This window comes from Panulirus ornatus, chromosome 11 (genome assembly GCF_036320965.1).
Source record: "Panulirus ornatus isolate Po-2019 chromosome 11, ASM3632096v1, whole genome shotgun sequence".
Classification (NCBI taxonomy): domain Eukaryota; kingdom Metazoa; phylum Arthropoda; class Malacostraca; order Decapoda; family Palinuridae; genus Panulirus; species Panulirus ornatus.
In genome coordinates, this window is record NC_092234.1 from 40,673,451 (window position 1) to 40,693,580 (window position 20,130).

A 20,130-nucleotide genomic window follows, 5' to 3' on the forward strand; every position below is an offset into this window, starting at 1 on the left:
CACTCTATTCCTTGCCCTCCTTTCACCCTCCTGCATGTTCAGGCCCCGATCACACAAAATCTTTTTCACTCCATCTTTCCACCTCCAATTTGGTCTCCCTCTTCTCCTCGTTCCCTCCACCTCCGACACATATATCCTCTTGGTCAATCTTTCCTCACTCATTCTCTCCATGTGCCCAAACCACTTCAAAACACCCTCTTCTGCTCTCTCAACCACGCTCTTTTTATTTCCACACATCTCTCTTACCCTTACGTTACTCACTCGATCAAACCACCTCACACCACACATTGTCCTCAAACATCTCATTTCCAGCACATCCATCCTCCTGCGCACAACTCTATCCATAGCCCACGCCTCGCAACCATACAACATTGTTGGAACCACTATTCCTTCAAACATACCCATTTTTGCTTTCCGAGATAATGTTCTTGACTTCCACACATTCTTCAAGGCCCCCAGAATTTTCGCCCCCTCCCCCACCCTATGATCCACTTCCGCTTCCATGGTTCCATCCGCTGCCAGATCCACTCCCAGATATCTAAAACACTTCACTTCCTCCAGTTTTTCTCCATTCAAACTCACCTCCCAATTGACTTGACCCTCCACCCTACTGTACCTAATAACCTTGCTCTTATTCACATTTACTCTTAACTTTCTTCTTCCACACACTTTACCAAACTCAGTCACCAGCTTCTGCAGTTTCTCACATGAATCAGCCACCAGCGCTGTATCATCAGCGAACAACAACTGACTCACTTCCCAAGCTCTCTCATCCCCAACAGACTTCATACTTGCCCCTCTTTCCAAAACTCTTGCATTTACCTCCCTAACAACCCCATCCATAAACAAATTAAACAACCATGGAGACATCACACACCCCTGCCGCAAACCTACATTCACTGAGAACCAATCACTTTCCTCTCTTCCTACACGTACACATGCCTTACATCCTCGATAAAAACTTTTCACTGCTTCTAACACTTTTCCTCCCACACCATATATTCTTAATACCTTCCACAGAGCATCTCTATCAACTCTATCATATGCCTTCTCCAGATCCATAAATGCTACATACAAATACATTTGCTTTTCTAAGTATTTCTCACATACATTCTTCAAAGCAAACACCTGATCCACACATCCTCTACCACTTCTGAAACCACACTGCTCTTCCCCAATCTGATGCTCTGTACATGCCTTCACCCTCTCAATCAATACCCTCCCATATAATTTACCAGGAATACTCAACAAACTTATACCTCTGTAATTTGAGCACTCACTCTTATCCCCTTTGCCTTTGTACAATGGCACTATGCACGCATTCCGCCAATCCTCAGGCACCTCACCATGAGTCATACATACATTAAATAACCTTACTAACCAGTCAACAATACAGTCACCCCCTTTTTTAATAAATTCCACTGCAATACCATCCAAACCTGCTGCCTTGCCGGCTTTCATCTTCCGCAAAGCTTTCACTACCTCTTCTCTGTTTACCAAATCATTTTCCCTAACCCTCTCACTTTGCACACCACCTCGACCAAAACACCCTATATCTGCCACTCTATCATCAAACACATTCAGCAAACCTTCAAAGTACTCACTCCATCTCCTTCTCACATCACCACTACTTGTTATCACCTCCCCATTTGCGCCCTTCACTGAAGTTCCCATTTGCTCCCTTGTCTTACGCACTTTATTTACCTCCTTCCAGAACATCTTTTTATTCTCCCTAAAATTTACTGATAGTCTCTCACCCCAACTCTCATTTGCCCTTTTTTTCACCTCTTGCACCTTTCTCTTGACCTCCTGCCTCTTTCTTTTATACATCTCCCACTCAATTGCATTTTTTCCCTGCAAAAATCGTCCAAATGCCTCTCTCTTCTCTTTCACTAATACTCTTACTTCTTCATCCCACCACTCACTACCCTTTCTAATCAACCCACCTCCCACTCTTCTCATGCCACAAGCATCTTTTGCACAATCCATCACTGATTCCCTAAATACATCCCATTCCTCCCCCACTCCCCTTGCTTCCATTGTTCTCACCTTTTTCCATTCTGTACTCAGTCTCTCCTGGTACTTCCTCACACAGGTCTCCTTCTCAAGCTCACTTACTCTCACCACCCTCTTCACCCCAACATTCACTCTTCTTTTCTGAAAACCCATACAGATCTTCACCTTAGCCTCCACAAGATAATGATCAGACATCCCTCCAGTTGCACCTCTCAGCACATTAACATCCAAAAGTCTCTCTTTCGCACGCCTGTCAACAAACTTATACCTCTGTAATTTGAGCACTCACCCTTATCCCCTTTGCCTTTGTACAATGGCACTATGCACGCATTCCGCCAATCCTCAGGCACCTCACCATGAGTCATACATACATTAAATAACCTTACCAACCAGTCAACAATACAGTCACCCCCTTTTTTAATAAATTCCACTGCAATACCATCCAAACCCGCTGCCTTGCCGGCTTTCATCTTCCGCAAAGCTTTTACTACCTCTTCTCTGTTTACCAAATCATTTTCCCTAACCCTCTCACTTTGCACACCACCTCAACCAAAACACCCTATATCTGCCACTCTATCATCAAACACATTCAACAAACCTTCAAAATACTCACTCCATCTCCTCACATCACCACTACTTGTTATCACCTCCCCATTTGCGCCCTTCACTGAAGTTCCCATTTGCTCCCTTGTCTTACGCAAGGGAGGTGCAACTGGAGGGATGTCTGATCATTATCTTGTGGAGGCTAAGGTGAAGATTTGTATGGGTTTTCAGAAAAGAAGAGTGAATGTTGGGGTGAAGAGGGTGGTGAGAGTAAGTGAGCTTGGGAAGGAGACTTGTGTGAGGAAGTACCAGGAGAGACTGAGTACAGAATGGAAAAAGGTGAGAACAATGAAAGTAAGGGGAGTGGGGGAGGAATGGGATGTATTTAGGGGATCAGGGATGGGTTGCACAAAAGATGCTTGTGGCATGAGAAGAGTGGGAGGTGGGTTGATTAGAAAGGGTAGTGAGTGGTTGGATGAAGAAGTAAGAGTATTAGTGAAAGAGAAGAGAGAGGCATTTGGACGATTTTTGCAGGGAAAAAATGCAATTGAGTGGGAGACGTATAACAGAAAGAGACAGGAGGTCAAGAGAAAGGTGCAAGAGGTGAAAAAAAGGGCAAATGAGAGTTGGGGTGAGAGAGTATCATTAAATTTTAGGGAGAATAAAAAGATGTTTTGGAAGGAGGGTTAGGGAAAATGATTTGGTAAACAGAGAAGAGGTAGTAAAAGCTTTGCGGAAGATGAAAGCCGGCAAGGCAGCAGGTTTGGATGGTATTGCAGTGGAATTTATTAAAAAAGGGGGTGACTGTATTGTTGACTGGTTGGTAAGGTTATTTAATGTATGTATGACTCATGGTGAGGTGCCTGAGGATTGGCGGAATGCGTGCATAGTGCCATTGTACAAAGGCAAAGGGGATAAGAGTGAGTGCTCAAATTACAGAGGTATAAGTTTGTTGAGTATTCCTGGTAAATTATATGGGAGGGTATTGATTGAGAGGGTGAAGGCATGTACAGAGCATCAGATTGGGGAAGAGCAGTGTGGTTTCAGAAGTGGTAGAGGATGTGTGGATCAGGTGTTTGCTTTGAAGAATGTATGTGAGAAATACTTAGAAAAGCAAATGGATTTGTATGTAGCATTTATGGATCTGGAGAAGGCATATGATAGAGTTGATAGAGATGCTCTGTGGAAGGTATTAAGAATATATGGTGTGGGAGGCAAGTTGTTAGAAGCAGTGAAAAGTTTTTATAGAGGATGTAAGGCATGTGTACGTGTAGGAAGAGAGGAAAGTGATTGGTTCTCAGTGAATGTAGGTTTGCGGCAGGGGTGTGTGATGTCTCCATGGTTGTTTAATTTGTTTATGGATGGGGTTGTTAGGGAGGTACATGCAAGAGTCTTGGAAAGAGGGGCAAGTATGAAGTCTGTTGGGGATGAGAGAGCTTGGGAAGTGAGTCAGTTGTTGTTCGCTGATGATACAGCGCTGGTGGCGGATTCATGTGAGAAACTGCAGAAGCTGGTGACGGAGTTTGGTAAAGTGTGTGGAAGAAGAAAGTTAAGAGTAAATGTGAATAAGAGCAAGGTTATTAGGTACAGTAGGGTCGAGGGTCAAGTCAATTGGGAGGTGAGTTTGAATGGAGAAAAACTGGAGGAAGTGAAGTGTTTTAGATATCTGGGAGTGGATCTGTCAGCGATGGAACCATGGAAGCGGAAGTGGATCATAGGGTGGGGGAGGGGGCGAAAATTTTGGGAGCCTTGAAAAATGTGTGGAAGTCGAGAACATTATCCCGGAAAGCAAAAATGGGTATGTTTGAAGGAATAGTAGTTCCAACAATGTTGTATGGTTGCGAGGCGTGGGCTATGGATAGAGTTGTGCGCAGGAGGATGGATGTGCTGGAAATGAGATGTTTGAGGACAATGTGTGGTGTGAGGTGGTTTGATCGAGTAAGTAACGTAAGGGTAAGAGAGATGTGTGGAAATAAAAAGAGCATGGTTGAGAGAGCAGAAGAGGGTGTTTTGAAATGGTTTGGGCACATGGAGAGAATGAGTGAGGAAAGATTGACCAAGAGGATATATGTGTCGGAGGTGGAGGGAACGAGGAGAAGAGGGAGACCAAATTGGAGGTGGAAAGATGGAGTGAAAAGGATTTTGTGTGATCGGGGCCTGAACATGCAGGAGGGTGAAAGGAGGGCAAGGAATAGAGTGAATTGGAGCGATGTGGTATACAGGGGTTGACGTGCTGTCAGTGGATTGAATCAAGGCATGTGAAGCGTCCGGGGTAAACCAAGGAAAGCTGTGTAGGTATGTATATTTGCGTGTGTGGACGTGTGTATGTACATGTGTATGGGGGGGTTGGGCCATTTCTTTCGTCTGTTTCCTTGCGCTACCTCGCAAACGCGGGAGACAGCGAGAAAGTATAAAAAAAAAAAAAAATATATATATATATATATATATATATATATATATATATTTCTTTTTTTTTTTTTGCTTTGTCGCTGTCTCCCGCGTTTGCGAGGTAGTGCAAGGAAACAGACGAAAGAAATGGCCCAACCCACCCCCATACACATGTATATACATACGTCCACACACGCAAATATACATACCTACACAGCTTTCCATGATTTACCCCAGAAGCTTCACACGCCCTGATTCAATCCACTGACAGCACGTCAACCCCGGTATACCACATCGCTCCAATTCACTCTATTCCTTGCCGTCCTTTCACCCTCCTGCATGTTCAGGCCCCGATCACACAAAATCTTTTTCACTCCATCTTTCCACCTCCAATTTCGTCTCCCTCTTCTCCTCGTTCCCTCCACCTCCGACACATATATCCTCTTGGTCAATCTTTCCTCACTCATTCTCTCCATGTGCCCAAACCATTTCAAAACACCCTCTTCTGCTCTCTCAACCACGCTCTTTTTATTTCCACACATCTCTCTTACCCTTACGTTACTTACTCGATCAAACCACCTCACACCACACATTGTCCTCAAACATCTCATTTCCAGCACATCCATCCTCCTGCGCACAACTCTATCCATAGCCCACGCCTCGCAACCATACAACATTGTTGGAACCACTATTCCTTCAAACATACTCATTTTTGCTTTCCTAGATAATGTTCTCGACTTCCACACATTCTTCAAGGCTCCCAGAATTTTCGCCCCCTCCCCCATCCTATGATCCACTTCCGCTTTCATGGTTCCATCCGCTGCCAGATCCACTCCCAGATATCTAAAACACTTTACTTCCTCCAGTTTTTCTCCATTCAAACTCACCCCCCAATTGACTTGACCCTCAACCCTACTGTACCTAATAAAATAACCTTGCTCTTATTCACATTTACTCTTAACTTTCTTCTTTCACACACTTTACCAAACTCAGTCACCAGCTTCTGCAGTTTCTCACATGAATCAGCCACCAGCGCTGTATCATCAGCGAACAACAACTGACTCACTTCCCAAGCTCTCTCATCCCCAACAGACTTCATACTTGCCCCTCTTTCCAAAACTCTTGCATTCACCTCCCTAACAACCCCATCCATAAAAGAATTAAACTACCATGGAGACATCACACACCCCTGCCGCAAACCTACATTCACTGAGAATCAATCACTTTCCTCTCTTCCTACACGTACACATGCCTTACATCCTCGATAAAAACTTTTCACTGCTTCTAACAACTTGCCTCCCACACCATATACACATGCCTTACATCCTCGATAAAAACTTTTCACTGCTTCTAACAACTTGCCTCCCACACCATATATTCTTAATACCTTCCACAGAGCATCTCTATCAACTCTATCATATGCCTTCTCCAAATCCATAAATGCTACATACAAATCCATTTGCTTTTCTAAGTATTTCTCACATACATTCTTCAAAGCAAACACCTGATCCACACATCCTCTACCATGTGTAGATGTACAGAGCATCAGATTGGGGAAGAGCAGTGTGGTTTCAGAAGTGGTAGAGGATGTGTGGATCAGGTGTTTGCTTTGAAGAATGTATGTGAGAAATACTTAGAAAAGCAAATGGATTTATATGTAGCATTTATGGATCTGGAGAAGGCATATGATAGAGTTGATAGAGATGCTCTGTGGAAGGTATTAAGAATATATGGTGTGGGAGGCAAGTTGTTAGAAGCAGTGAAAAGTTTTTATCGAGGATGTAAGGCATGTGTACGTGTAGGAAGAGAGGAAAGTGATTGGTTCTCAGTGAATGTAGGTTTGCGGCAGGGGTGTGTGATGTCTCCATGGTTGTTTAATTTGTTTATGGATGGGGTTGTTAGGGATGTGAATGCAAGAGTTTTGGAAAGAGGGGCAAGTATGAAGTCTGTTGGGGATGAGAGAGCTTGGGAAGTGAGTCAGTTGTTGTTCGCTGCTGATACAGCACTGGTGGCTGATTCATGTGAGAAACTGCAGAAGCTGGTGACTGAGTTTGGTAAAGTGTGTGAAAGAAGAAAGTTAAGAGTAAATGTGAATAAGAGCAAGGTAATTAGGTACAGTAAGGTTGAGGGTCAAGTCAATTGGGAGGTAAGTTTGAATGGAGAAAAACTGGAGGAAGTAAAGTGTTTTAGATATCTAGGAGTGGATCTGGCAGCGGATGGAACCATGGAAGCGGAAGTGGATCATAGGGTGGGGGAGGGGGCGAAAATCCTGGGAGCCTTGAAGAATGTGTGGAAGTCTAGAACATTATCTCGGAAAGCAAAAATGGGTATGTTTGAAGGAATAGTGGTTCCAACAATGTTGTATGGTTGTGAGGCGTGGGCTATGGATAGAGTTGTGCGCAGGAGGATGGATGTGCTGGAAATGAGATGTTTGAGGACAATGAGTGGTGTGAGGTGGTTTGATCGAGTAAGTAACGTAAGGGTAAGAGAGATGTGTGGAAATAAAAAGAGCGTGGTTGAGAGACAGGGGGATAGGGGATTAAGAATACTTCCCACATATTCCCTGCGTGTCGTAGAAGGCGACTAAAAGGGGAGGGAGCGGGGGGCTGGAAATCCTCCCCTCTCATTTTCTTTTTTTTTTAATTTTCCAAAAGAAGGAAAAAAGGGGGCCAGGTGAGGATATTCCAAAAAAGGCCCAGTCCTCTGTTCTTAATGCTACCTCGCTAACGTGGGAAATGGCGAATAGTTTAAAAGAAGGAAGAATATATATTTTTTTTTTTCTTTTTTTGCTTTGTCGCTGTCTCCCGCGTTTGCGAGGTAGCGCAAGGAAACAGACGAAAGAAATGGCCCAACCCACCCCAATACACATGTATATACATACGTCCACACACGCAAATATACATACCTACACAGCTTTCCATGGTTTACCCCAGACACATCACATGCCCTGATTCAATCCACTGACAGCACGTCAACCCCGGTATACCACATCGATCCAATTCACTCTATTCCTTACCCTCCTTTCACCCTCCTGCATGTTCAGGCCCCGATCACACAAAATTTTTTTCACTCCATCTTTCCACCTCCAATTTGGTCTCCCATTTCTCCTCGTTCCCCCCACCTCCGACACATATATCCTCTTGGTCAATCTTTCCTCACTCATTCTCTCCATGTGCCCAAACCATTTCAAAACACCCTCTTCTGCTCTCTCAACCACGCTCTTTTTATTTCCACACATCTCTCTTACCCTTACGTTACTTACTCGATCAAACCACCTCACACCATACATTGTCCTCAAACATCTCATTTCCAGCACATCCATCCTCCTGCGCATAACTCTATCCATAGCCCACGCCTCACAACCATACAACATTGTTGGAACCACTATTCCTTCAAACATACCCATTTTTGCTTTCCGAGATAATGTTCTCGACTTCCACACATTCTTCAAGGCTCCCAGGATTTTCGCCCCCTCCACCACCCTATGATCCACTTCCGCCTCCATGGTTCCATCTGCTGCCAGATCCACTCCCAGATATCTAAAACACTTTACTTCCTCCAGTTTTTCTCCATTCAAATTTACCTCCCAGTTGACTTGACCCTCAACCCTACTGTACCTAATAACCTTGCTGTTATTCACATTTACTCTTAACTTTCTTCTTTCACACACTTTACCAAACTCAGTCACCAGCTTCTGCAGTTTCTGACATGAATCAGCCACCAGCGCTGTATCATCAGCGAACAACAACTGACTCACTTCCCAAGCTCTCTCATCCCCAACAGACTTCATACTTGCCCCTCTTTCCAAAACTCTTGCATTCACCTCCCTAACAACCCCATCCATAAACAAATTAAACAACCATGGAGACATCACACACCCCCTCCGCAAACCTACATTCACTGAGAACAAACCACTTTCCTCTCTTCCTACACGTACACATGCCTTACATCCTCGATAAAAACTTTTCACTGCTTCTAACAACTTGCCATCCACACCATATATTCTTAACACCTTCCACAGAGCATCTCTATCAACTCTATCATATGCCTTCTCCAGATCCATAAATGCTACATACAAATCCATTTGCTTTGAAGAATGTATGTGAGAAATACTTAGAAAAGCAAATATATATATATATATATATATATATATATATATATATATATATATATATATATATATATATTATATATATTTTTTTTTTTTTATACTTTGTCGCTCTCCCCCGTGTTTGCGAGGTAGCGCAAGGAAACAGACGAAAGAAATGGCCCAACCCCCCCCCCCATACACATGTATATACATACGTCCACACACGCAAATATACATACCTACACAGCTTTCCATGGTTTACCCCAGACGCTTCACATGCCTTGATTCAATCCACTGACAGCACGTCAGCCCCGGTATACCACATCGCTCCAATTCACTCTGTTCCTTGCCCTCCTTTCACCCTCCTGCATGTTCAGGCCCCGATCACACAAAATCTTTTTCACTCCATCTTTCCACCTCCAATTTGGTCTCCCTCTTCTCCTTGTTCCCTCCACCTCCAACACATATATCCTCTTGGTCAATCTTTCCTCACTCATCCTCTCCATGTGCCCAAACCACTTCAAAACACCCTCTTCTGCTCTCTCAACCACGCTCTTTTTATTTCCACACATCTCTCTTACCCTTACGTTACTCACTCGATCAAACCACCTCACACCACACATTGTCTTCAAACATCTCATTTCCAGCACATCCATCCTCCTGCGCACAACTCTATCCATAGCCCACGCCTCGCAACCATACAACATTGTTGGAACCACTATTCCTTCAAACATACCCATTTTTGCTTTCCGAGATAATGTTCTCGACTTCCACACATTCTTCAAGGCCCCCAGAATTTTCGCCCCCACCCCCACCCTATGATCCACTTCCGCTTCCATGGTTCCATCCGCTGCCAGATCCACTCCCAGATATCTAAAACACTTCACTTCCTCCAGTTTTTCTCCATTCAAACTCACCTCCCAATTGACTTGACCCTCAACCCTACTGTACCTAATAACCTTGCTCTTATTCATATTTACTCTTAACTTTCTTCTTCCACACACTTTACCAAACTCAGTCACCAGCTTCTGCAGTTTCACACATGAATCAGCCACCAGCGCTGTGTCATCAGCGAATATATATATATATATATATATATATATATATATATATATATATATATATATATATATATTTACCTCCTTCCAGAACATCTTTTTATTCTCCCTAAAATTTAATGATACTCTCTCACCCCAACTCTCATTTGCCCTTTTTTTCACCTCTTGCACCTTTCTCTTGACCTCCTGTCTCTTTCTTTTATACATCTCCCACTCACTTGCATTTTTTCCCTGCAAAAATCATCCAAATGCCTCTCTCTTCTCTTTCACTAATACTCTTCCTTCTTCATCCCACCACTCACTACCCTTTCTAATCAACCCACCTCCCACTCTTCTCATGCCACAAGCATCTTTTGCGCAATCCATCACTGATTCCCTAAATACATCCCATTCCTCCCCCACTCCCCTTGCTTCCATTGTTCTCACCTTTTTCCATTCTGTACTCAGTCTCTCCTGGTACTTCCTCACACAGGTCTCCTTCTCAAGCTCACTTACTCTCACCACCCTCTTCACCCCAACATTCACTCTTCTTTTCTGAAAACCCATACAAATCTTCACCTTAGCCTCCACAAGATAATGATCAGACATCCCTCCAGTTGCACCTCTCAGCACATTAACATCCAAAAGTCTCTCTTTCGCACGCCTGTCAATTAACACGTAATCCAATAACGCTCTCTGGCCATCTCTCCTACTTACATAAGTATACTTATGTATATCTCGCTTTTTAAACCAGGTATTCCCAATCATCAGTCCTTTTTCAGCACATAAATCTACAAGCTCTTCACCATTTCCATTTACAGCACTGAACACACCATGTATACCAATTATTCCCTCAACTGCCACATTACTCACCTTTGCATTCAAATCACCCAACACTATAACCCGGTCTCGTGCATGAAAACCACTAACACACTCATTCAGCTGCTCCCAAAACACTTGCCTCTCTTGATCTTTCTTCTCATGCCCAGGTGCATATGCACCAATAATCACCCACCTCTCTCCCTCAGCTTTCAGTTTTACCCATATTAATCGAGAATTTACTTTCTTACACTCTATCACATACTCCCACAACTCCTGTTTCAGGAGTATTGCTACTCCTTCCCTTGCTCTTGTCCTCTCACTAACCCCTGACTTTACTCCCCAGACATTCCCAAACCACTCTTCCCCTTTACCCTTGAGCTTCGTTTCACTCAGCGCCAAAACATCCAGGTTCCTTTCCTCAAACATACTACCTATCTCTCCTTTTTTCACATCTTGGTTACATCCACACACATTTAGGCACCCCACTCTGAGCCTTCGAGGAGGATGAGCACTCCCCGTGTGACTCCTTCTGTTTCCCATTTTAGAAAGTTAATACAAGGAGGGGAGGATTTCTGGCCCCCTGCTCCCACGCAAATGGGGAGGTGATAACAAGTAGTGGTGATGTGAGAAGGAGATGGAGTGAGTATTTTGAAGGTTTGTTGAATGTGTTTGATGATAGAGTGGCAGATATAGGGTGTTTTGGTCGAGGTGGTGTGCAAAGTGAGAGGGTTAGGGAAAATGATTTGGTAAACAGAGAAGAGGTAGTGAAAGCTTTGCGGAAGATGAAAGCCGGCAAGGCAGCAGGTTTGGATGGTATTGCAGTGGAATTTATTAAAAAAGGGGGTGACTCTATTGTTGACTGGTTGGTAAGGTTATTTAATGTATGTATGACTCATGGTGAGGTGCCTGAGGATTGGCGGAATGCGTGCATAGTGCCATTGTACAAAGGCAAAGGGGATAAGAGTGAGTGCTCAAATTACAGAGGTATAAGTTTGTTGAGTATTCCTGGTAAATTATATGGGAGGGTATTGATTGAGAGGGTGAAGGCATGTACAGAGCATCAGATTGGGGAAGAGCAGTGTGGTTTCAGAAGTGGTAGAGGATGTGTGGATCAGGTGTTTGCTTTGAAGAATGTATGTGAGAAATACTTAGAAAAGCAAATGGATTTGTATGTAGCATTTATGGATCTGGAGAAGGCATATGATAGAGTTGATAGAGATGCTCTGTGGAAGGTATTAAGAATATATGGTGTGGGAGGAAAGTTGTTAGAAGCAGTGAAAAGTTTTTATCGAGGATGTAAGGCATGTGTACGTGTAGGAAGAGAGGAAAGTGATTGGTTCTCAGTGAATGTAGGTTTGCGGCAGGGGTGTGTGATGTCTCCATGGTTGTTTAATTTGTTTATGGATGGGGTTGTTAGGGAGGTAAATGCAAGAGTTTTGGAAAGAGGGGCAAGTATGAAGTCTGTTGGGGATGAGAGAGCTTGGGAAGTGAGTCAGTTGTTGTTCGCTGATGATACAGCGCTGGTGGCTGATTCATGTGAGAAACTGCAGAAGCTGGTGACTGAGTTTGGTAAAGTGTGTGGAAGAAGAAAGTTAAGAGTAAATGTGAATAAGAGCAAGGTTATTAGGTACAGTAGGGTTGAGGGTCAAGTCAATTGGGAGGTGAGTTTGAATGGAGAAAAACTGGAGGAAGTGAAGTGTTTTAGATATCTGGGAGTGGATCTGGCAGCGGATGGAACCATGGAAGCGGAAGTGGATCATAGGGTGGGGGAGGGGGCGAAAATTCTGGGGGCCTTGAAGAATGTGTGGAAGTCGAGAACATTATCTCGGAAAGCAAAAATGGGTATGTTTGAAGGAATAGTGGTGGTTCCAACAACAGGAGGATGGATGTGCTGGAAATGAGATGTTTGAGGACAATGTGTGATGTGAGGTGGTTTGATCGAGTGAGTAACGTAAGGGTAAGAGAGATGTGTGGAAATAAAAAGAGCGTGGTTGAGAGAGCAGAAGAGGGTGTTTTGAAGTGGTTTGGGCACATGGAGAGGATGAGTGAGGAAAGATTGACCAAGAGGATATATGTGTCGGAGGTGGAGGGAGCAAGGAGAAGAGGGAGACCAAATTGGAGGTGGAAAGATGGAGTGAAAAAGATTTTGTGTGATCGGGGCCTGAACATGCAGGAGGGTGAAAGGAGGGCAAGGAATAGAGTGGATTGGAGCGATGTGGTATACCGGGGTTGACGTGCTGTCAGTGGATTGAATCAAGGCATGTGAAGCGTCTGGGGTAAACCATGGAAAGCTGTGTAGGTATGTATATTTGCGTGTGTGGACGTATGTATATACATGTGTATGGGGGGGGTTGGGCCATTTCTTTCGTCTGTTTCCTTGCGCTACCTCGCAAACGCGGGAGACAGCGACAAAGTAAAAAAAAAAAACAAAATATATATATATATATATATATATATATATATATATATATATATATATATAGTGCAAGGAAACAGACGAAAAAATGGCCCAACCCACCCACATACACATGTATATACATACACGTCTACACACGCAAATATACATACCTATACAACTCAATGTATACATATATATACACACACAGGCATATACACATATACATATGTACATAATTCATACTGTCTGCCTTTATTCATTCCCATCGCCACCTCGCCACACACGGAATAACAACCCCCTCCCCCCCCTCATGTGAGCAAGGTAGCGCTAGGAAAAGACAACAAAGGCCCCATTCGTTCACACTCAGTCTCTAGGTGTCATGTAATATATATATCCACATTGAAGACAATGCATAACATTTTACCAACATTTGTCCACGTCTCCCTCCAGGCTGATGCAATCATCATTCTTTATTTCCCTTATGATCTTGGCATCATCTACAATCATGTTTGGATACAGTTCTAGATCATCAGGCATGCCATTTACATACACCAAGAATAGAAGTGGACCCAAGACTGAGACCTGTGGCACACTACATGTAACTCCAGCCCACTTTAATGATGTACCTTTTATCTGTGTTCTTTGCTCCCTTTCGTAAAACAGTTCTCTATCTGTTGAAGAAGCCAGTCCCTTATATCTGCCTCCAAAGCTAGTTTCTTAATCAACCAAGAACACAGTCTATCCACAGTTCTCCTTGATTTAAGATGGAGCTCACCCTGTCATAGACGTTTAGAATACTGGTTATGAATGACCTTTACCTTAGTGTATGTGTGTGTGTGTGTGTGCGTGTGTGTGTGTGTGTGTGTGTGTGTGTGTGTGTGTGTGTGTGTGTGTGTGTGTGTGTGTGTGTGATAACCTATTTATACTGTATGGGGAGGGAGTTCTATGCAATCATATGGCTTCTTAGATATATGTATGCTCTCTGCATTAACCATGCCCTTAGTCATTCTGTTCCATTTATCCACCACTCTTATTCTATAAAAGTACTTCCTACATCTTTTTTAAACAAGTTTCTTGCTTAATTTCATGTAATAGCCTCTGTTTTGCTCTGTTCCTAAGTCTCTTGAAGAACTGTTCTGTCCGCTTCATTGATCTGTTTTAAAACCTTAATGTTTGTGATGAGGTCAACCTTCACTCTTTTCTGCCAGGATGGGAAAATTTAAAGCCTTTAGCCTTTCCCTGCAATTTAGCCCTAATTTCTGGAACCATCTTTGTTGCCCTCATCTGGAAACTCTCCATTATATCTATATGCTTCTTTAGGTGCTGTGACCATACCTGAGAAGCATATAATAGTTTTGGCTTTATGCTGGATATGGGCAACTTGCTAAATATCCCTTATCCATATGCCTGGCAGTTATTTACATATTTGCTAAAATGTTTGTCTCATTTACTGTTTTCCTCATGGGATTCTGGAAACAGTATAAAAATGTTGACTCACAAGTACACAAAGAATCCTGAAGCTTATTTCCTGCTGAATAATAATCATATTGAGGCCTTCTTTCTTTTTGTCCCATCCTCATTACTTTACATTTGCTCAAACTGAATTTCATCAGCCATGTATCAGACCAATTTTAGTCTGTTTAGGTCCCCTTGTAAGCTGATGTGATCCTCTTTGCTTTTCACATCCCTCGTGTGTGTGTGTGTGTGTGAAAGAAGCTTTAGTTTATCAGTGCCTGAATATTCAGAAGGGCAAGAGGCATGCATTGAAGTGAATGAACTGGATTGACACGGTATACTGGGGCAGATGGGCAGTTAGTGGGTTGAACCATGACATGTGAATCAGTCAAGGTAAGATGTTTACAAATGAGGCCATTGTTCACTTGTTCCTTACACTATTTCACTAAAGCACGAAAGGCAGTTATGTGTAAGAATTACATATTTGTAAAGTTCAGGCATGCAACTGATACACCATGTAAAAAATTATATCCTTAAAAACTCAATAACATTAATACACTTACATGATTTTCATCATTAATTTGACAAATAGCTTTTAGAAAGAACAGTAATTTACAAACCTCCATAGTTTCGCTGTACAAGATCATGATCACACTCAGCCTCTGAGAACTGATTGGAGGCTGTAGAATTATTTGAGTCATTCAGGGAAGAGCCAAGGCCCGAGGAATCAAGGGGAAGATCTCCATTACGTGGAGGAGGTGGAGGAGGAGGTTCAGGTGAGCCCTGACCTGTACTTCCAGAGGTGCTGCCACGGTTTGCTGTAAAAATCATCAGTGGTGTGCTTATTTTCTTTTAAGCTGTAACTTTGTGGACCAACACTTGCGTATGAATACATCAACAAAATTTCATTTTTGATTAAGCATTACCAACATATTATTTTCAAGAAATTACTGACTAAAGCATGTATACTACCTGTAAATGTTAGTTCTAGAATGATAAACAGGTGTTTTCTCCATCTACTTGAATATATTAATCAATTATCTTTTTACAGAAACAAGAATCATGCAACATCTCTAGGCAATTAAATAATAGACCTCCCTTGAAATAGTTTGCAGTGCACTTTCTTAACCAACATAGTCCTCAAATGAGCCCTCTATCTTATTTTCACCCCTCCTTTGTCATTTACTCTGCCTCATGAAGATAGATTCTTTTAATTCATGAATTTTCTAATCTTCCTCTCAAATTATCATAATACATTAAAACCCAATCCTTCACTAAAGAAAAGTTTCTGCCATTTCTTTCCTTTATGCTGTCCAGTTCTTATCTATACCAGTTTTCTCATGTAATGATTGATCTTCTACCAAAAAGAGAAACAGAAGAAGTAGTCAAGTGGGGAGTGCTCATCCTCCTCGAAGGCTCAGATTGGGGTGTCTGAATGTGTGTGGATGTAACCAAGATGAGAAAAAAGATGAGATAGGTACTATGTTTGAGGAAAGAAATCTGGATGTTCTGGCTCTGAGTGAAATGGAGCTCAAGGGTAAAGGAAAAGAGTGGTTTGGGAAAGTCTTGGGAGTAGTCAGGGGGTTGGTGAGAGGACATGAGCCAAAAGAAGGAGTAGCACTACTCCAGAAGCAGGAGTTGTGGGATTATGTGAAAGTGTAAGAAAGTAAATTCTAGATTGATGTGAGTAAAACTGAAAGTGGATATAAAGAGATGGGTGACTTGGTGCCTCTGCACCTGGTCATGAGAAGAAAGATCATGAGAGGCAAGTGTTTTGGGAGCAACTGAGTGAGTGTGTCAGCAACTTTGATGCATGAGACTGGGTATTAGTGATGGGTGATATGAATGCAAAGGTGAGTAATGTGGCAGCTGAGGGTATAATTGCTGTACATGGGGTATTCAGTGTTGTGAATGGAAGTGGTGAAGAGCTTGTGGATTTGTGTGCTGAAAAAGGACTGGTGACTGGGAATACTTGGTTCAAAAAGAGAGATATACATAAGTATGCATAAGTGAGTAGGAGAGATGGTCAAAAGGCTTTATTGGATTACGTGTTAATTGATAGGCATGTAAAAGACTTTTGTATGTTAATGTGCTGAAAGGGGCAGCTGGAGGGATGTCTGATCACCATCTTGTGGAGGTGAAAGGTTAAGATTTGTAGAGGTTTTCAAAAAAGAAGAGAGAATGTTGGGGAGAAGAGAGTGGTGAGAGTAAGTGAGCTTGGAAAGGAGACTTGTGTGAGGAAGTATCAGGAGAGATTGAGTGTAGAATGGCAAAAGGTGAGAGCAAATGACATGAAGGGAGTGGGGGAGGAATGGGATGTATTTAGGGAAGCAGTGATGGCTTGTGCAAAAGATGCATGTGGCATGAGAAAGATGGGAGGTGGACAGATTAGAAAGGGTAGTAAGTGGTGGAATGAAGACGTAAAGTTGTCAGTGAAAGAGAAAAGGGAGGCATTTAGACGATACTTGCAAGGAAAGAGTGTAAATGACTGGAAGATGTATAAAAGAAAGTGGCAGAGGGTAAAGAGAAAAATGCAGGGGTTGAAAAAGAGGGCAAATGAGAGTTTGGGTGAGAAAGTATCATTAAACTTTAGATAGAATAAAAAGATGTTTTGGAAGAAGAAATATAACATGCATAAGACAAGACAACAAATGGGAACATTGGTGAAGGGGGCAAGTGGGGAAGTAATAACAGGTAATGATGAAGTAAGTATTTAGAAGGTTTGTTGAATGTATTTGATATGATAGAGTGCTTTGGTCTGAGTTGTTTGGTTAAGAGAAAAGGTAGCAAAAGCTTTGCAGAAGATGAAATCCGGCAAGTTGGCGGGTTTGGATGGTTTTGCAGTAGAATTTATTAAAAAAGGGGGTGACTGTTGTTGATTGGTTGGTAAAGACATTCATTGTATGTATGGATCATGGTGAAGTGCCTAAGGATTGGCAGAATGCATGCATAGTGCCATTGTACAAAGGCAAAGGGGATAAAAGTGAGTGTTCAAACTACAGAGGCATGAGTTTGTTGAGTATTCCTGGAAAATTATATGTGAGGGTACTGAATGAGAGAGTGAAGGCATGTACAGAGCATCAGATTGGGGAAGAGCAGTGTGGTTTCCTAAGCAGTAGAGGATGTGTGGATCAGGTGTTTGTTTTGAAGAATGTGTTTGAGAAATATTTAGAAAACAGATGGGTTTGTATGTAGCATTTATGGATCTGAAGAAGGCATATGAGAGGGTTGATAGAGATGCTTTGTGGAAGGTCTTAATAGTATATGGTGTGGGAGGTAAGTTGCTAGAAGCAGTGAAAAGTTTTTACTAAGGTTGTAGGGCATGTGTATGAGTAGGAAGAGAGGAGAGTGATTGGTTCCTAGTAAATGACAGTCTTCGGCAGGGGTGTGTGATGTCCCCATAGCTGTTTACTTTGATTATGGATGGTAAGGTTAGGGAAGTAAATGCAAGAGTTTTCGAGAGAGGAGCGAGTATGCGGTTTGTTGTGGATGAGAGGGCCTAGGAAATGAGTCAGTTGTTGTTTGCAGATGATACAGCTCTAGTGGCTGATTCGAGTGAGAAACTACAGAAGTTGGTGATTGAGCTTGGAAAAGTGGGTGAAGGGAGAAAGTTGAGAGTAAATGTAAATAAGAGGAAGGTTATTAGGTTCAGTTGGGTTAAGGATCAAGTTAATTGGGATGTAAGTTTGAATGGAGAAAAATTGGAGGAAGTGAGGTGTTTTAGATAACTGGGAGTGGACTTAGCAGCAGATGGAACCATGGAAGCAGAAGTGAGTCACAGGGTTGGGGAGGGGGTGAAGGTTCTGGGAGCGATGAAGAATGTGTGGAAGGAGAGAATGTTATCTCAGAGGGCAAAAGTGGGTGTTTGAAGGAATAGTAGTTCCAACAATGCTATATTGTTACGAGGCATGGACTATAGATAAAGTTGTACAGAGGAGGGTGGATGTGTTGGAAATAGAATGTTTGAGGACAATATGTGGTGTGAGGTGGTTTGATTGAGTAAGTAATGAAAGGGTAAGAGAGATGTGTGGTAATAAAAAGAGTGTGGTTGAGAGAGCAGAAGAGGGTGTTTTGAAATGGTCAATCTTTCCTCACTCATTCTCTCCATGTGACCAAACTATTTCAAAACACCCTCTTCTGCTCTCTCAACCACACTCTTTTTATTACCACACATCTCTCTTACCCTTTCATTACTTACTCAGTCAAACCACCTCACGCCACATTTGTCCTCAGACATCTCATTTCCAACACATCCACCCTCCTCCTCACAACTCTATCTATAACCCATGCATCACAACCATACAACATTGTTGGAACCACTATTCCTTCAAACATACCCATTTTTGCTTTCTGAGATAATGTTCTCAACTTCCACACATTTTTCAACACTCCCAGAACTTTCGCCCCCTCCCTAACCCTATGACTCACTTCCGTTTCCATGGTTCCATCTGCTGCCAAATCCACTCTCAGATATATAAAACGCTTCACTTCCTCCAGTTTTTCTCCATTCAAATCCTACTGTATCTAATAAACTTGCTGTTATTGACATTTACTCTCAGCATTCTCATTTCACACACTTATCAAAGTCAGTCACCAGCTTCTGCAGTTTCTCACCCGAATCAGCCACCAGTGCTGTATCATCAGCGAACAACAACTGACTCACTTCCCAAGCTCCCTCATCAACAACAGCCTGCATACTTGCCCCTCTCTCCAAAACTTGTGCATTCACTTCCCTAAAAACCCCATCCATAAACAAATTAAATAACCATGGAGACATCACGCACACCTGCCACAAACCGACATTCACTGAGAACCAATCACTTTCCTCTCTTCCCACTCGTACACATGCCTTACATCCTCGATAAAAACTTTTCACTGCTTCTAACATCTTGCCTCCCACACCATATATTCTTAATACCTTACACAGATCATCTCTGTCAACTCTGTCATATGCCTTCTCCAGATCCATAAATGCTACATACAAATCCATTTGCTTTTCTAAGTATTTCTCACATACATTCTTCAAAGCAAACACCTGATCCACACATCCTCTGCCACTTCTGAAACCACACTGCTCTTCCCCAATCTGATGCTCTGTACATGCTTTCACCCTCTCAATCACTACCCTCCCATATAATTTTCCAGGAATACTCAACAAACTTATACCTCTGTAATTTGAGCACTCACTCTTATCCCCTTTGCCTTTGTACAATGGCTCTATGCATGCATTCCACCAATCCTCAGGCACCTCACCATGAGTCATTTATACATCAAATATCCTGACCAACCAGTCAACAATGAAGTCACCTCCTTTTTTAATTAATTCCACTGCAGTACCATCCAAACCTGCTGCCTTGCCGGCTTTCATCTTCCGCAAAGCT

At 42.6% G+C, this 20,130-nt stretch overlaps 1 protein-coding gene across 1 annotated transcript in view; it reads right to left on the reverse strand.

Moving 5' to 3' along the window:
* The window catches only part of Dscam1 (Down syndrome cell adhesion molecule 1), a 1,447,516-nt gene that overhangs the window by 107,780 nt on the left and 1,319,606 nt on the right, over nucleotides 1–20,130 (reverse strand). The window contains exon 41 of the mRNA XM_071666240.1: nucleotides 15,370–15,567. Coding sequence (XP_071522341.1) covers nucleotides 15,370–15,567 — 198 coding nt within the window. The remainder of the gene's footprint in view (nucleotides 1–15,369; nucleotides 15,568–20,130) is intronic.